General features: G+C 42.2%; 2 protein-coding genes across 4 annotated transcripts; one reads left to right on the top strand and one right to left on the bottom strand.

Annotated features, from left to right (window-relative positions):
- The first annotated feature begins 1,722 nt into the window (after positions 1 to 1,722).
- On the top strand, positions 1,723 to 6,609 carry LOC101761478 (probable protein S-acyltransferase 17). The gene is made up of 10 exons (XM_004984237.2): positions 1,723 to 2,019; positions 2,097 to 2,190; positions 3,311 to 3,405; positions 3,482 to 3,649; positions 3,942 to 4,014; positions 4,088 to 4,140; positions 4,937 to 5,028; positions 5,332 to 5,384; positions 5,465 to 5,590; positions 6,124 to 6,609. Exons 1-10 carry the CDS (start codon positions 1,871 to 1,873, stop codon positions 6,397 to 6,399), a joined length of 1,179 nt encoding a protein of 392 aa, XP_004984294.1. The 5' UTR covers positions 1,723 to 1,870; the 3' UTR covers positions 6,400 to 6,609.
- Positions 6,610 to 6,791: 182 nt separating this feature from the next.
- On the bottom strand, positions 6,792 to 10,585 carry LOC101760819 (nodulation protein H). 3 transcript variants are annotated; one of them, XM_022822901.1, is made up of 8 exons: positions 10,350 to 10,585; positions 9,362 to 9,524; positions 9,000 to 9,132; positions 8,685 to 8,923; positions 8,320 to 8,578; positions 7,851 to 8,030; positions 7,399 to 7,554; positions 6,792 to 7,308 (listed from the first exon to the last, which is right to left on the bottom strand). In XM_022822901.1, the coding sequence occupies exons 3-8, from the start codon at positions 9,018 to 9,020 to the stop codon at positions 7,132 to 7,134; spliced, it is 1,032 nt and encodes a 343-aa protein (XP_022678636.1). In that variant the 5' UTR covers positions 9,021 to 9,132; positions 9,362 to 9,524; positions 10,350 to 10,585; the 3' UTR covers positions 6,792 to 7,131. The 3 variants fall into 3 exon arrangements, with proteins under 3 accessions (XP_022678636.1, XP_022678635.1, XP_022678637.1); XM_022822900.1 differs by lacking the exon at positions 9,362 to 9,524; XM_022822902.1 differs by lacking the exon at positions 9,362 to 9,524 and having other exon boundaries at positions 9,000 to 9,127.
- Between the last annotated feature and the right edge of the window lie 1,736 nt (positions 10,586 to 12,321).

Raw genomic sequence — 12,321 nt, 5'->3', positions numbered from 1 at the left:
CTCCAACCGGGTCCTCTCGATGCACACCACCTCCTCGCGCTTGAGCTCATCGTCGTGGCCGTCATTCCCCGCCGCCGCCGCGGCCCCCCTCGCCGGCAGCTAGGGGGATGGCTCCGCGGCCGCATATTCGAAGAGCGGCGCGTGGTCGGCAGCGAGAAGCTGAACGACGCGCGGAGGCGGTCGACTGCGAGGGACAGCACGCGCAGGAGGGCCCTTGAACCCGCCACCCCAGCCACCCGTGCTGCCCCGGCCTCGGCCCCGCCGCCCGCCACGGCCACCCCGCCCGGCCATGCCCGAGCAGCCTCCCTGGCCCCGGCGGGCGGCGTTGACTTAGCATCACCTGGAACGGAGGGAGCGTTGAGACTGGCAGCACCAGGGAGCAGATGTTGAAGGGTTACTGCGGCTCACGGAGAGGTAGCTACCGGTGGCGCCGAGGGTCGATGTCGCCAGTGGCAGCAGGGGCGGCGAACACCTCAACTCACCATGGCCACGACCAAGGCGTGGAGGCCTCTCCGATGAGGAAATTAGATAAATCGACGGCCGAGAATGTGGGGTGCTGGATTTGTAGGTTGATTGGATTTTGGGACTGATTTTGAAGGGGTTGCGGTGGATTCAGCGTACGAGTGGCTGGCGGTGAGCTATCGTGGGAGACTAGGTTGGAAATACGAGTAGATTTTGAATTTCTAGTGTCCCTCAGGGTGAACCAGTAGAAAACCGGAAAAAAAAACTAACTTCCCCCACTTGAGTCGACGCATAGGACGCAAAATCAGGAGAAAGCGAACTAGGAAACCGGATAGGGCATCCATGCCATACGTGGCAATGGTCAGAGCTATAGTATTCCTTTTGGTATCACATTAAAAAAATATTTTTAGTTTGCAAGGAACATACATGCAAATATTTTTTTTAAAAATTTCAAGCTATCTATTTAGTTTCCAAACTTTAGGTACCGTTTGTCGCTGGAAAAAAAACATGGTATTTATTAGGAGTCCAATATGTACTAGAGTAGAAAAAATATACATGAAGATAAAAATTATCGCATATTGAGTAGTGTCGGTGTAGACTTACTTACACTTAGAAATTGATCCACATCTACCAACGTATATACGCAGTGTTCAGACAACAATGGTATTTGCTAAGCCAGAATATATGTGAATGTGGTCGTACAACATGGTTACATATTTTTTCTGTAGCAACTCTCTTGCTTAATAAAAAAAGTTTTAATTTAATAGGTATTTGAGTTGAAGGAAATAATTAAGTCAAAATTCTTTTGGTTTTCTATTAAATGTCTAGATATGCAATAAAAATTTAGTGATGGAAATAAAAAATATAATAAGTTTAAAAAACACAATTGATCTTTTACCTAGCAACGCACGGGTATTTTGCTAGTCTAACCTAAATTCTGAATTTTAGAGCAACTCTCTCCAAATAGCAAAATTCAAATCTTAAGAAATAATTTTAAATCCGAACTAGTACTCCGTACTACTCCCTCTGTTCCTTTTGATAATGATATTTCCAAAAAATCATATCATCACAAATGATAGTTCTATCTGCCATTGACGTGGGCTGCGGCAATAAATTTTACAAATAACGAGGAGTTATTGAGGTAAACATTGGGGGACTCATGAGAAAAGAATGATTTGCATTGGACGATAAGTAAGGTTTTTTTTTTGTCAATGTGAAATATCTCTGTAAAAAGGCCTAAAACCTCGCAAATGCCACGTCTCCCAACTCAGGTGCCCAGGCAGAGGAGGTTGCTTCGCGTTGTTTCCTCCGTCCGGCGGCGGTTCCTCTGACTGGATCGATCAGAATCACCGGTGGCGGCGACGGCTGCGGTTCCCCGGGGAGGGCGACGGGAGGGGCCGGCGGCGGGATGGAGGTGCCGTGGCTGCTGGTGGCGCACGGGTCGGTGACGGCGCTGGTGGTGGTGTCGTTCCTGTGCGGGCAGTGGCCCATCTTCGAGGGCACCTTCATCCAGAGCATCAACCACTTCCTCACCTTTGGCGCTTACCACTACCTCTTGTACGTTCTCGCGCCTCCTTCCTCCCCTTCCCTTCGCTCCCGCCCCGGCTTAGCGAGTGAAGGGTTTGTTCGCGCAGGCGGTTCGTGCAGGCGGTATGCGGCACCGGGGCCAGGGATCTCGTCCTCGGCGTCGAGCAGTACTGCTGCGACCGGCCCAACCCGATCCTGCAGGTACGTAACTACTCATTCAGTACTTGAATTGGCAGTGATTGGGGAAAAGCGTCTTGAGTTGTCCATGATGGGGTGAATTATTCGCGACGAAAAGGGCATCTAGTGAGGATTTAGGTTTTTTCGCTTTCAGTTCTGAAAGCTTAATGCTGAGTGATTCCGGATAGCTGTCAAATTGTTGATAGGGGGTGTGGGTTCTGTAGCAAAATTTCCCTAATCGTCATGATGCGTCCTTGGAAACCCTGATGCTCGATTTAGTTCTGCAAATTTGGAGCTTGTTCTGAATTATAATGTAGTTGGTTGAAATGTTGAATATGTTGGGGCTTCGGTTAGTTGCATGCATTGGGTAAACCTGCTGCATTTTCCGAACAGTAAACATGTAGCCAAATCCTGCTGATTGAGGGAGGGATCTTATATTCTTCAGGTTCTGTGAAATTGTTAAAGGCTTTGTGCAACTCTGCTTCTTAGCTGGTGTAGCTTGGATGCATGAGGTGTATGCCTTATATGTAGGTTGAATTGGAGTGAACTAAATGTAGGTTGCCAACCACTATAAGTCATTGCAGTTGTCACACAGGTGTGCGAGGTTATGAAATGTGAATACTTGGGAGGAAGATTGTGAAAGGAGGGAGGTAAGAAAGGCAGGGGGAGGAGGGGGGTAGAAACGGATTTGGAAGGCGGGAAAAGTGAGTGAGGACCGGAAGGTAGACCAAGTGAGAATAGTTTACTTTCTGGCATCACTTGGCATGTATAAACATATGCTTGGACAGTCGAACTGAATTTAAACTCTCTGCTCTGAAATAGGCAGCACACTGGTTCTATTATGAATGGATAATACATACATATAATTCATGTCAATTTCAGTTCCTCCTATAGTTAGATTCCCTGTTTTCACTGAGAATTTTGGCTTATTGAATATTGATTATTCAACTAATATCCTTAGACACATGAGCTGGCATAAAATGCTTGCCATGGAAAATCTGTAGCTCACTCTTATTCTTATATGAAACTCCCAACTGAGCTGAGAGTTTTGCTCCTGATGTGTTAGCTGAATGCATAAAACATTTAGTGTCGGCAGCAGCTCCAAAACAGTAGTTGGTGACTTCATTTCTTCTCTCAACTGCAGGTGTTTTATGTTGCCATAATTGGGGTGACATATTTTATGATAGTGCAGACATCTTTCGAGTACATTCCTGGGTATTATGTGAGTGGATGGCACAGGTAGCTTGCAAAATATTTACTAATTTGGGATAGATTTCATTGTCCATTTCTAACGATGAGAGGTCTGATTGTGCAGATATTTGAGCATAGTTGCTGTTGCTGTTGGTGCTATACTCTTCGTGCTCACTAGCTTTTCTGATCCTGGGACCGTTACTGCTGAGAATTTCTCTCAATATGTATCTGCCTACCCATATGACAACATCATTTTTGTGGAGAAAGAATGTTCTACTTGCAAGATTACTAGGTATATTTTACTAATCTATCAGCTAATTATTGCATGCTGAGGACTTTGGAATAGTAATCTGTAAGATGGTAATTAGCTTTTCTTGTAAGTTCCACCGTAGAATTTCACAGGGGAGATGCAATAAGTAATCCAACACATGTGCAACAGATAGAACTGATTTCTTTCATTCTTTGAAGTCCTTTTAATTTTGTTAAGATTCTAGGATAAATAACTTCCATTCTCTTCTAATGCTCATTATATCTGTTACCTTTATTTCATATCTTAAAGTGATTCATCAGTCATTTATGTGCAGACCAGCCAGGGCAAAGCACTGCAGAATATGTGATAAATGTGTTGCTCGATTTGATCATCATTGTGGATGGATGGTACTTGCACTTGCTGCTTGATGGTATTTTTTTTGCTTTTATTTATGTTCTGAATTTGTCCTTCTTGATACAGAATAATTGCATTGGGGAGAAAAATACTCGCTATTTTGTGGCCTTTTTGGTTTGGTGAGTTTTGCTCAGGTTTTCTTTTTCAGCCTACCTTATAATCTTTGTCTGGCCTAAATGAGAAATCTGAAGGCTCATGCCATTTCTCACAGATAATTCTTTATATTTTTCTATGTTTACCTTCTGTCTGTCTTTTATGGCCTAAATAAAAATTCTGAACATCAACATGATTCCCAATTAGAGCTCCTCTGTGTTACTATTGTGGAATGAACTGCCATTCTTTTTTAGTACCAAATATTAACCCAACTACAATAACAACAATAGGACATCAATTAATGTGAAAAGACAAGTAAACGTCTCAAAATAGATATGTTATCTGACTTTGGCTTCAAGATTACCTTTCTTACAATAAATTGGATCATTGGCTCCTTGCTCTGTTCTTTGTTTGTATGTGAAAAAGCTTTGCTTTCTAGAACTCTACCACATAATTTTACAATGTAGTGTGCAAAATGCAGTTGTTTAGATGTAGTGTTAACTACTAATCGATTTGTGCTGTAACTTCATGGGTTTTGTTATAACTTATAGATCATCTTATCTTTGCATTGCCAAATCAATCCGGGAGATTTAGTTAGCCACTTGGCTATTCAACCTAGCCAAACATTAGAGCCTTTTTGTAATAGTCATAATTGTGTAATTGTCATAAGTAGCAAGCTAATTAATCATCAAGGTGACTTACTAACCTGAAATATTTAAAAAGTTTGTTATTGATGACTATTGAACATTTTTTTATTGACATAGTCTTCTCATTTTCTCCCCTAGATGTTTTATTATTTACTTTGTCCTCCCTTCATAACAGGCACTTTCTTATATGTGTGTACGGGGCACTAGTCCTTGGCTTCATTCTTGCTGGCGAACTAAAAGAGAGGAAAGTTATCTACATTCTCACAGGTAATTCAATGCCTTCTTGAGAACTTGCTGCCTTGTTCAATTTGAGCAACTTAACATATCTGCTATAAAGCTTAACCATTCGCATAGGAGAATTGAGTTCTCTTATGGGAGGGTTAAACTCTCCTAGTAGCACATTTTAGGAAATTGTGTGCCATCTTGCTGAATCTCTGTAATTTCTGAATCTGTTATGAACGACCTGCATACACTAATAGAGGGATCATATAAACCGTGCTACGTAACATGTCTTCTTTTAATGGACTTATATTTTCGCATTTGAATTGAACTCTTGTTGGATTTTGACAGCTTATTATGGTATTGAGAATTCATTCTTGGGATTATTTCCACATGTTGCACAGGTATAATAGTGGAACACAATGAATCAATCTTTTTTTATTGCTCTACTGTATCTGGTTTTTTACTCTGGTCAATTTTGCAGTGGCTGCTTGCTGTACATAACACACAGATACTTCTGAGTGTATTTTTGGCTATACTAGCATTGCTACTTGGTGGTTTCTGCGCCTACCATGCACACCTTTGTTTAACAAATACAACAACCAATGAGGTAAGGCATAATTGACAACTGCACTTAAACATTTGAAATTTAATCAAAATTTCTATCTCAACACGTACACTTTGTTCCTGTTTATCATTCTTTGTTGTAGTCTTTTAAATATTATAATTAAAAGACTAGCTTCCCTTAGGGATATGGCTTTTGTTTGGGTGGACAAAGTATAACTTTCTCTTTAAAAAAAATCCGAAGAATTTTTCTAGATGAAGCATATATCACTGTGGGCAGATTTTTTAAATAATCAGATGCCTCTCTCAAGTAGACATGAAGTGCTATATCAAGTGGGAAAATGACTTTAATTATAAAAAAACTAGGCCAACCTAGGAGTAACTATGTGTCTTTATATTAAGAAGAAAATAGGCACCCAAATTCCCCTCGATAAGATTTGAACCTGAGTGGTCTAGGTGTACATCCACACTCAACCGAGCTAGGTTCAGCTTCCTGAATTTAACTGTATAAAACAATAGTTTGAAGGATGTTTCTAATACAAAAATTCCTTTGTGGATTCTTTGCACAATCTTCTTCAGTCATTCAAATGGCAAGACTACATCATGTGGATGAAAAAGGAGAACGAAGCGAAGGCAAATGCTGCTGCACTCAAGGCCAGCATGGGCTCATCTAACAGCGAGGCACACAAAGCTCCTCCAAGCAAATGGAGGTCATTCTTTGTTAGGTCCCGAAGACCGAGTGTGGAACCAGTTGTGAAAAACAATATATATGACAGAGGCATGATTAGAAACATGTGCGAGGTGATTGTCCCTTTGTCGGAGCGGAAGTCATTTTCCCGCAGGAAATCAGATTGAGACCGACTGTTCTTACAGCTGTTGTATCAACAAACTGTTGTATATCCATGTAGAATTCGCAAAACATTTTTTTTCATACCATAGAGGAAATATTTTCAGGATAATCTTGTTCAGGACTGATGGGTTAGCATCAAAATATAGATAAGAAGTTTTGAAATTCCATTTATCTGTAACTTTGTACCCTTCCTGAAATAGAGAAACTTGCTGCAAGGAAAGAGGATTACCGCTGTTGAAGTAAAATTAAATCAAATCGGTGCTAGGAATCAAACCCTGTGCAATAAAAGTGTGCATAGCCGGCAATTCAATGCGATGCATCAATTGCTGGTTGGGGTTCATGGAGCACTGGAGAATATACTGATCTACTCGAAATAAAAAATAGAAGTCGTCAGTAATAACTACAAGTATCAAACGGCATCTGATTATCTGCTCATTGCGGTTTTCTTGGAAGAATTTCGGAAATGGAGCTCAATTGCGAGCCACCTTTGGAGGACACCCAAAAACCCAGAAAAATCTATACACAGAATCTAAAAGGCGGAAAATGAACGCCTCAATTTTTATAATCTCTGCTTCCCTCATCCCTTCTGTAAACCTCCTGCCTACAAACAACGCTGTCGAAACTGCAACCCTCTTACGCACTCTTTTTGTGGGGGCCAAAAAGAGGAAAAATCTATTTATGAACTCTTTAAAACTGGAACTATATCCATGACCCGTTTGGCCCTGAACTAGAAACCATCACTTGACGTAGTCTGCATCATCAAGAAACCGAGCGTACTTCGTCCCGTTCAGCATGTCGCTCACATCCTCCCAGTTTTCGACGAGGTCCGGGAGGGGGCGGGTGTGGATCTTCACATGCTGGCTGGACAGCTTCGTCACCGGAACTCCAAGGAATTCCTGCACTCGAGACAGTGCCTGCATAAATCGTAGAAAAGGAAAATTATGCTATTGAGTAATCCTGGAGCTAGTCAGAGGATGAGAACGTCGTTTGTTTGTGATCACTACATTTTTGTCGCTGATCACATCCTCATAGTAGAGGATCATGTGGCGTGTCTTGCTGAAGTGGCCCAAGCAAGTTCTCATGGAATGTTCAGCGTTTCTGATGCTTGGGATTAGAGTTGACACGTCCATCTTTGGCTTGAATCTCGCTAGTATCTCAGCCTGCCCAAGAAAAAGGTACAGACAGGATGAACTACTTTCCAGAGAGAATCAGGTAAGGTTGTTTCAGTAGGAGCAAAATGATATCAGCTGAACCATCTTACTAATACAATAATTTCATATTTTGTTTCATTACTTCATTGCCTGTTGGACTTTAGCTCATTCAAAAACTGACAGATGGCTTTGGTATTAGTCATGTTCTTAATTAGTAGGCTTATGAGCTTAACCATAACTCCAGAAATTGCATTAGAATAAATTTCTTCAGAAAATGTAATTGCAACTGCATATGCATGAGCTACCTCCTCTTTTGAGTGGACGTGTGATTTATGAATGCCATTCAACTGCTTTGTTCTCCTATCATGGTTGTTAGCCAACACAGAGATAAGCCTCCGTAATGTATTCCTCCTGAAGAGAAGTATCACCATAGCCCCTTTTCTGTTTAAATAATCAATAATGTCTTCATGGTGCTCCATGAGTCCCTGCAAAACATGCATGGAGCAAACTATCTTAATGCAATCCAGTGCTTTTATGCTTCATATCTACAGCATTTCTCAGGGCAAGAGCATGATGAGTAGCATTTTTAAGTTATCAAAATCCTTGTTGCTAGGTTTGGAGTACAAGAACATAAATATAGTCAAAGGCTACATGATAAGACCTATGGGTATGCCACTTCTGACCAACCAAACAATATGTGCTTTGAAAGCAGCTCACTGGGTAAACCTTCACACATACCACAGTGAAGTGGGGAATAATGCAATGATAGCTTACCTGATTTAGCATCCACTTCAATCCAAATGCTGATGTGCATTCATTTTTTGCTGCACTAGTGAGCCAGTCCATGCTATGCAGTTTATCAAGAGTCCTCAAAATAGTTGAGATATTTTCTCTTCTATCTCTAACAGAGAAGATTTCACCATTTGAGCTGACATTAGGATGGCTGTTCAACAGAGTCTCAAACCACCCACTTCCTGATCTCTGCATAGACACAATAACAAAGAAACGGACCGGGGTACATGCGCATTCGCCCCTTTGAAGCAGGAAATGAGTTCAGAAACAAGAATCAGAGAACATGACATGCACGAATTATATACATAGAACATTGGAGTAAGCCATCTATCTTCAAACCAAGTTACCTGTCATAAGTCATAGGCTTTGGGAAGTGCACATATCGCCTCTGCTCATGCGGAACTGCAGGTTTACTGCAAATACTTTTTGTTTGTTCTTCTTCGTTTGTCATTTTTTCTTCATTTTCGAAAGTTAACTGATTAAAGGAGAAGTAGCAGACGTAGAAGCCAAATAATGCAATGAAGAAGACGAGGATTGATCGGAGAGGAAACACTGGACCTTTCGAACCTTTTAATGAGTAAACACTCTGCAAAATGAGAAACCAATGATCAGAGATGTTAACAATAGTGGGATGAAGAAAAAAATTCGTTCCATAACATTACCATTCTCTCTTGCGATAGCATCTGCTAGATCAACTGTCTGCCTGTTCTCCTTGCGTGGCATGTGAGCAAGAAACCGATGCCTCTTGTCTTCATTGGCAGCACACCTCACCTTTTGTTAGTTAGTTGTGCTGCGCTACATTTACAGAATTTCAAAGTTAGCCCTTCAGCAACGAAAAATATAAAAAAAAATTGGGATGGTTTTTGTTCCAGGAAGTGCGAGGACTCTTCTTTCCATGCAAAATTTTAAACCATTTTTTCCCGACAAAATTGACCTGATATTTAGCGGCTTTCAGAACAACATGTTCCTGCTGAAACATTTAAAAACTTATAGGATTCTAGACTACGTGATGCAAAGTACGTACAGCAATCATACATAAAACATGGGTCTAGTTTTGTCGAGGGCTGTGCAGGATTGATTTGCATAAAGACTGAAATAAGTCCTCTGGTTAGTATCAGTCCCCTGGCCCGTATTGCCGTACAGCTTTGTTGGTAGAACCAGCAGTTGCTTCTGCCATGTTTTTCCTACTACACAAGCAAGATTAGTTAAGATTGTGACAGGCTGACAGCTACATTTTTTTAGATAACAGAAAAGGCTGTAGCTGTCAGCTACATGCCATACAAGTAGTTCAGCTCACCCAAAAAGAAGGAAAGAAAGAAAGGCAAAACAAAATAGCTAGTTACCCTACCACAAGTCAGAGGAAGGATAGCAGTGGCTTAGCGCACTTGCATCATCGCAGCTGGATCAGACAAGACTCGGTAAGCGAAATGCACAAGTTTTCTTCAGTGAATGCGTAATCACTCGAATCGCCTTGGGCCACGACTTAAAGGACGGCAGAAAACACGGTAGCAACTAGCAAGCATGGAAAACTGGAAATGGAATTGGCAACCAAGGCTCGAAGCAACGGAAGGGACCGGAGAATGCAGAAAGCATGGAGGATTCACGACAGGGCAAATGAATATGCTTGAGCAACGAAAATAAATAAACGAAGAGGAGAGAAACGTAGTCAATTCTCAGGTGAGAATCCTGGGAAATGCTGAAGCAATTTCAACCTGGAATCACTCCATTTGGCAAGAGGACAAAGGAATCCATCCTGTCTGGTAGTCTGGTGAGGGGGCTAGAAGAGAAGTAAACTAGCTTGAGACGACGAACTCGAGCAACAGCTACCCGATTCCTCGGAGGTTCAGAGAAATTCAGGGTACGGGGAATACAAATAAAGCCCAAACCAAGAAAGTCCCAAACGCCCAGGCAAGACCACAAGTCGTTGGCACGCAGACGCAGGCTACCGGTATGAAGGCCATGATCACAAACAGGTCAAAAACCATGAGACGGAGGTGTCTTGGATCGCTTACCTGATCCAGCCGCGGCGAGGAAGCAGTCTACCTGGAGCGGAGGAGGAAGAAGGCTTGGAACACTCGGAGGGAGAAGAAAAGGAGCGTGACGTCGCGGGGGCGGAGGGAGGAAGACAACAAGTAAACAAGAGAGAAGAAGAGAGGAGAAGAGCGTGGAGAGGTGCGTGACAGCGACAAAGCCAAAAGGAGCCGCAGCAGAAATTACATGAGAACAGAGGACTGGAGGATCGTGGGTTGCTGGCTTGCTGCTGCAGGCCTGCAGCAGGGAAGAGGTGCTTATTAGCCATGGTCTCTCTCATGGACCACCAGCCAAACGAAACGGATGGTAGGGTTTGGCAACGGCTTCCAGCTTGGAACTGCTTGCCGGCCCGTACTACAGTGCCAATCCTACCTACATGTACTTGCAACATAAACGTGATGATGTACCGGTGTGTTTGCTGGGACTGGTGCAATGTCTTTCTTTTTTTTTCTTTTTCTAATTCCTTCACTGTTTGCGACTTGCGAATTTCATAAAGGCAGTTCGATTTTTTTGGTCTGGACCCTAAGATCAACCAGCAGCAATTGGTACTGGTGATGTTATGTAAGTAGGTTAACTAACAACTCGATAGACCTCTTCCATTGCGTGAGACACCAACCGCGCTATCACAGGCAAAGTATGAAGGCCCGCGCGATTACGATATACTCCCTCCGTTACGCCATTAACTTTTTACTCCAACTTTGACCACCAATATCTATTGAAACTAAAATAAAATATGTATCATTATATCTATTATCAAATGTACTTTAAATTTAATTTAACTAAATTTAACTTGTAGGTTTATCTATTTGCAAAAATATTTGTAGAAAAGATAAATAATTAAATAAATGAAAAAAAATCAACAGCGTCAAATACGTAAGAACGGAGGGAGGGAGTACTGACTGAAAATGGAACTCACCAAAAATGCCAGGTAGACTGTGTTTGAGGTTTAAGCATGGCACCAACCATGCAGGCCGGCAACACCGACAGCATTAGTGGCTCACGGGATAATAATTAAGTAATTAACATAACGCTGCCTACCTGCCAAGTCGCCGGTGCGTGTTGATCGAGTTTTCTCAAATCTCCCGGCATTAAGCACAGGTCACTTTCTTTTCAGTATGGTGACTAGGACATCTCGACCCATCTCTTTGCAAGTTTGCAGTTATCCCCCTCTGCTACCTGGGGCAAATAAAAAATATATATCGCCCCCGTAACAATGATCTGACTTTATGCACGTACGGATCGTGGGGCAGGTGAGGTCCAACACTAGTTCTGCACTACAATGCGATATATTATATTCTAGGGAGTATTATTATAAAAAAAAATCGGATACGATTATGTTATCTGGTTGGCGTATCTGCATCCGTAGCTGTGTACGGAGGGACGTTGGGGCCCACTACCCTACCCCCGGAGGTCAAACTCTCTCAGATGGAAGCAGAAGCTTGGGCATCATCGTCCATCTCTGTCGTTGCTCTCCTGATCCATTCATGCTAACCACCTATCACTTATGATCGCATCTTTGTTTTTATCTATAAAAAAATATGCGTGCAACGGCACAGGAATTGCTCCAAAATTAATGAAACCTGATTTCCGTCGACTTGGTACGAATGTGATCGTCTTACGCGTGTTTCTCCAGACGTGTAGCTAGAATTTCGGTTCCAAGGACGAGAGCAACTAACATGAAAAGGGTCGTGCATAGTGCGTACCTGATGTGTACACCATATCATTCATGTGCTTCTATGAGCACCAACAAACCGTACCAAAAACGAGATTCACACGCCGACAACTTTAGCATCACGGATGGCTAAACTTTAACCGAGACGAAAGAGGAGAACCACAATTCGCAAATTTGGGTTCAGATTGATGTGCAAGCAAGCATGTAAGACGACAAAAATTAGTCCAAAAAGAAGAATAAACTGGGCAAAAATTAATTTTTTTTCCGAAACGAACGGAGAA

The sequence above is a fragment of the Setaria italica genome, chromosome IX (genome assembly GCF_000263155.2).
Source record: "Setaria italica strain Yugu1 chromosome IX, Setaria_italica_v2.0, whole genome shotgun sequence".
NCBI classification, from domain to species: Eukaryota; Viridiplantae; Streptophyta; class Magnoliopsida; order Poales; family Poaceae; genus Setaria; species Setaria italica.
Note: the sequence above shows the minus strand (reverse complement) of the source record. Positions and strands in the feature narration are given on the sequence as shown.

Coding starts and splice junctions, on each gene's coding strand:
- LOC101760819 (XM_022822901.1), bottom strand. CDS start 9,020: ATGCTATCGCAAGAGAGAATG. Junction 8,924..8,999: donor TGCTATCGCAAGAGAGAATG/GTAATGTTATGG, acceptor CTCATTTTGCAG/AGTGTTTACTCATTAAAAGG. Junction 8,031..8,319: donor TGAAGTGGATGCTAAATCAG/GTAAGCTATCAT, acceptor CATGTTTTGCAG/GGACTCATGGAGCACCATGA.
- LOC101761478 (XM_004984237.2), top strand. CDS start 1,871: ATGGAGGTGCCGTGGCTGCTGGTGGCGCACGGGTCGGTGACGGCGCTG. Junction 3,650..3,941: donor TCTACTTGCAAGATTACTAG/GTATATTTTACT, acceptor ATTTATGTGCAG/ACCAGCCAGGGCAAAGCACT. Junction 4,015..4,087: donor ATCATCATTGTGGATGGATG/GTACTTGCACTT, acceptor TTCTTGATACAG/AATAATTGCATTGGGGAGAA.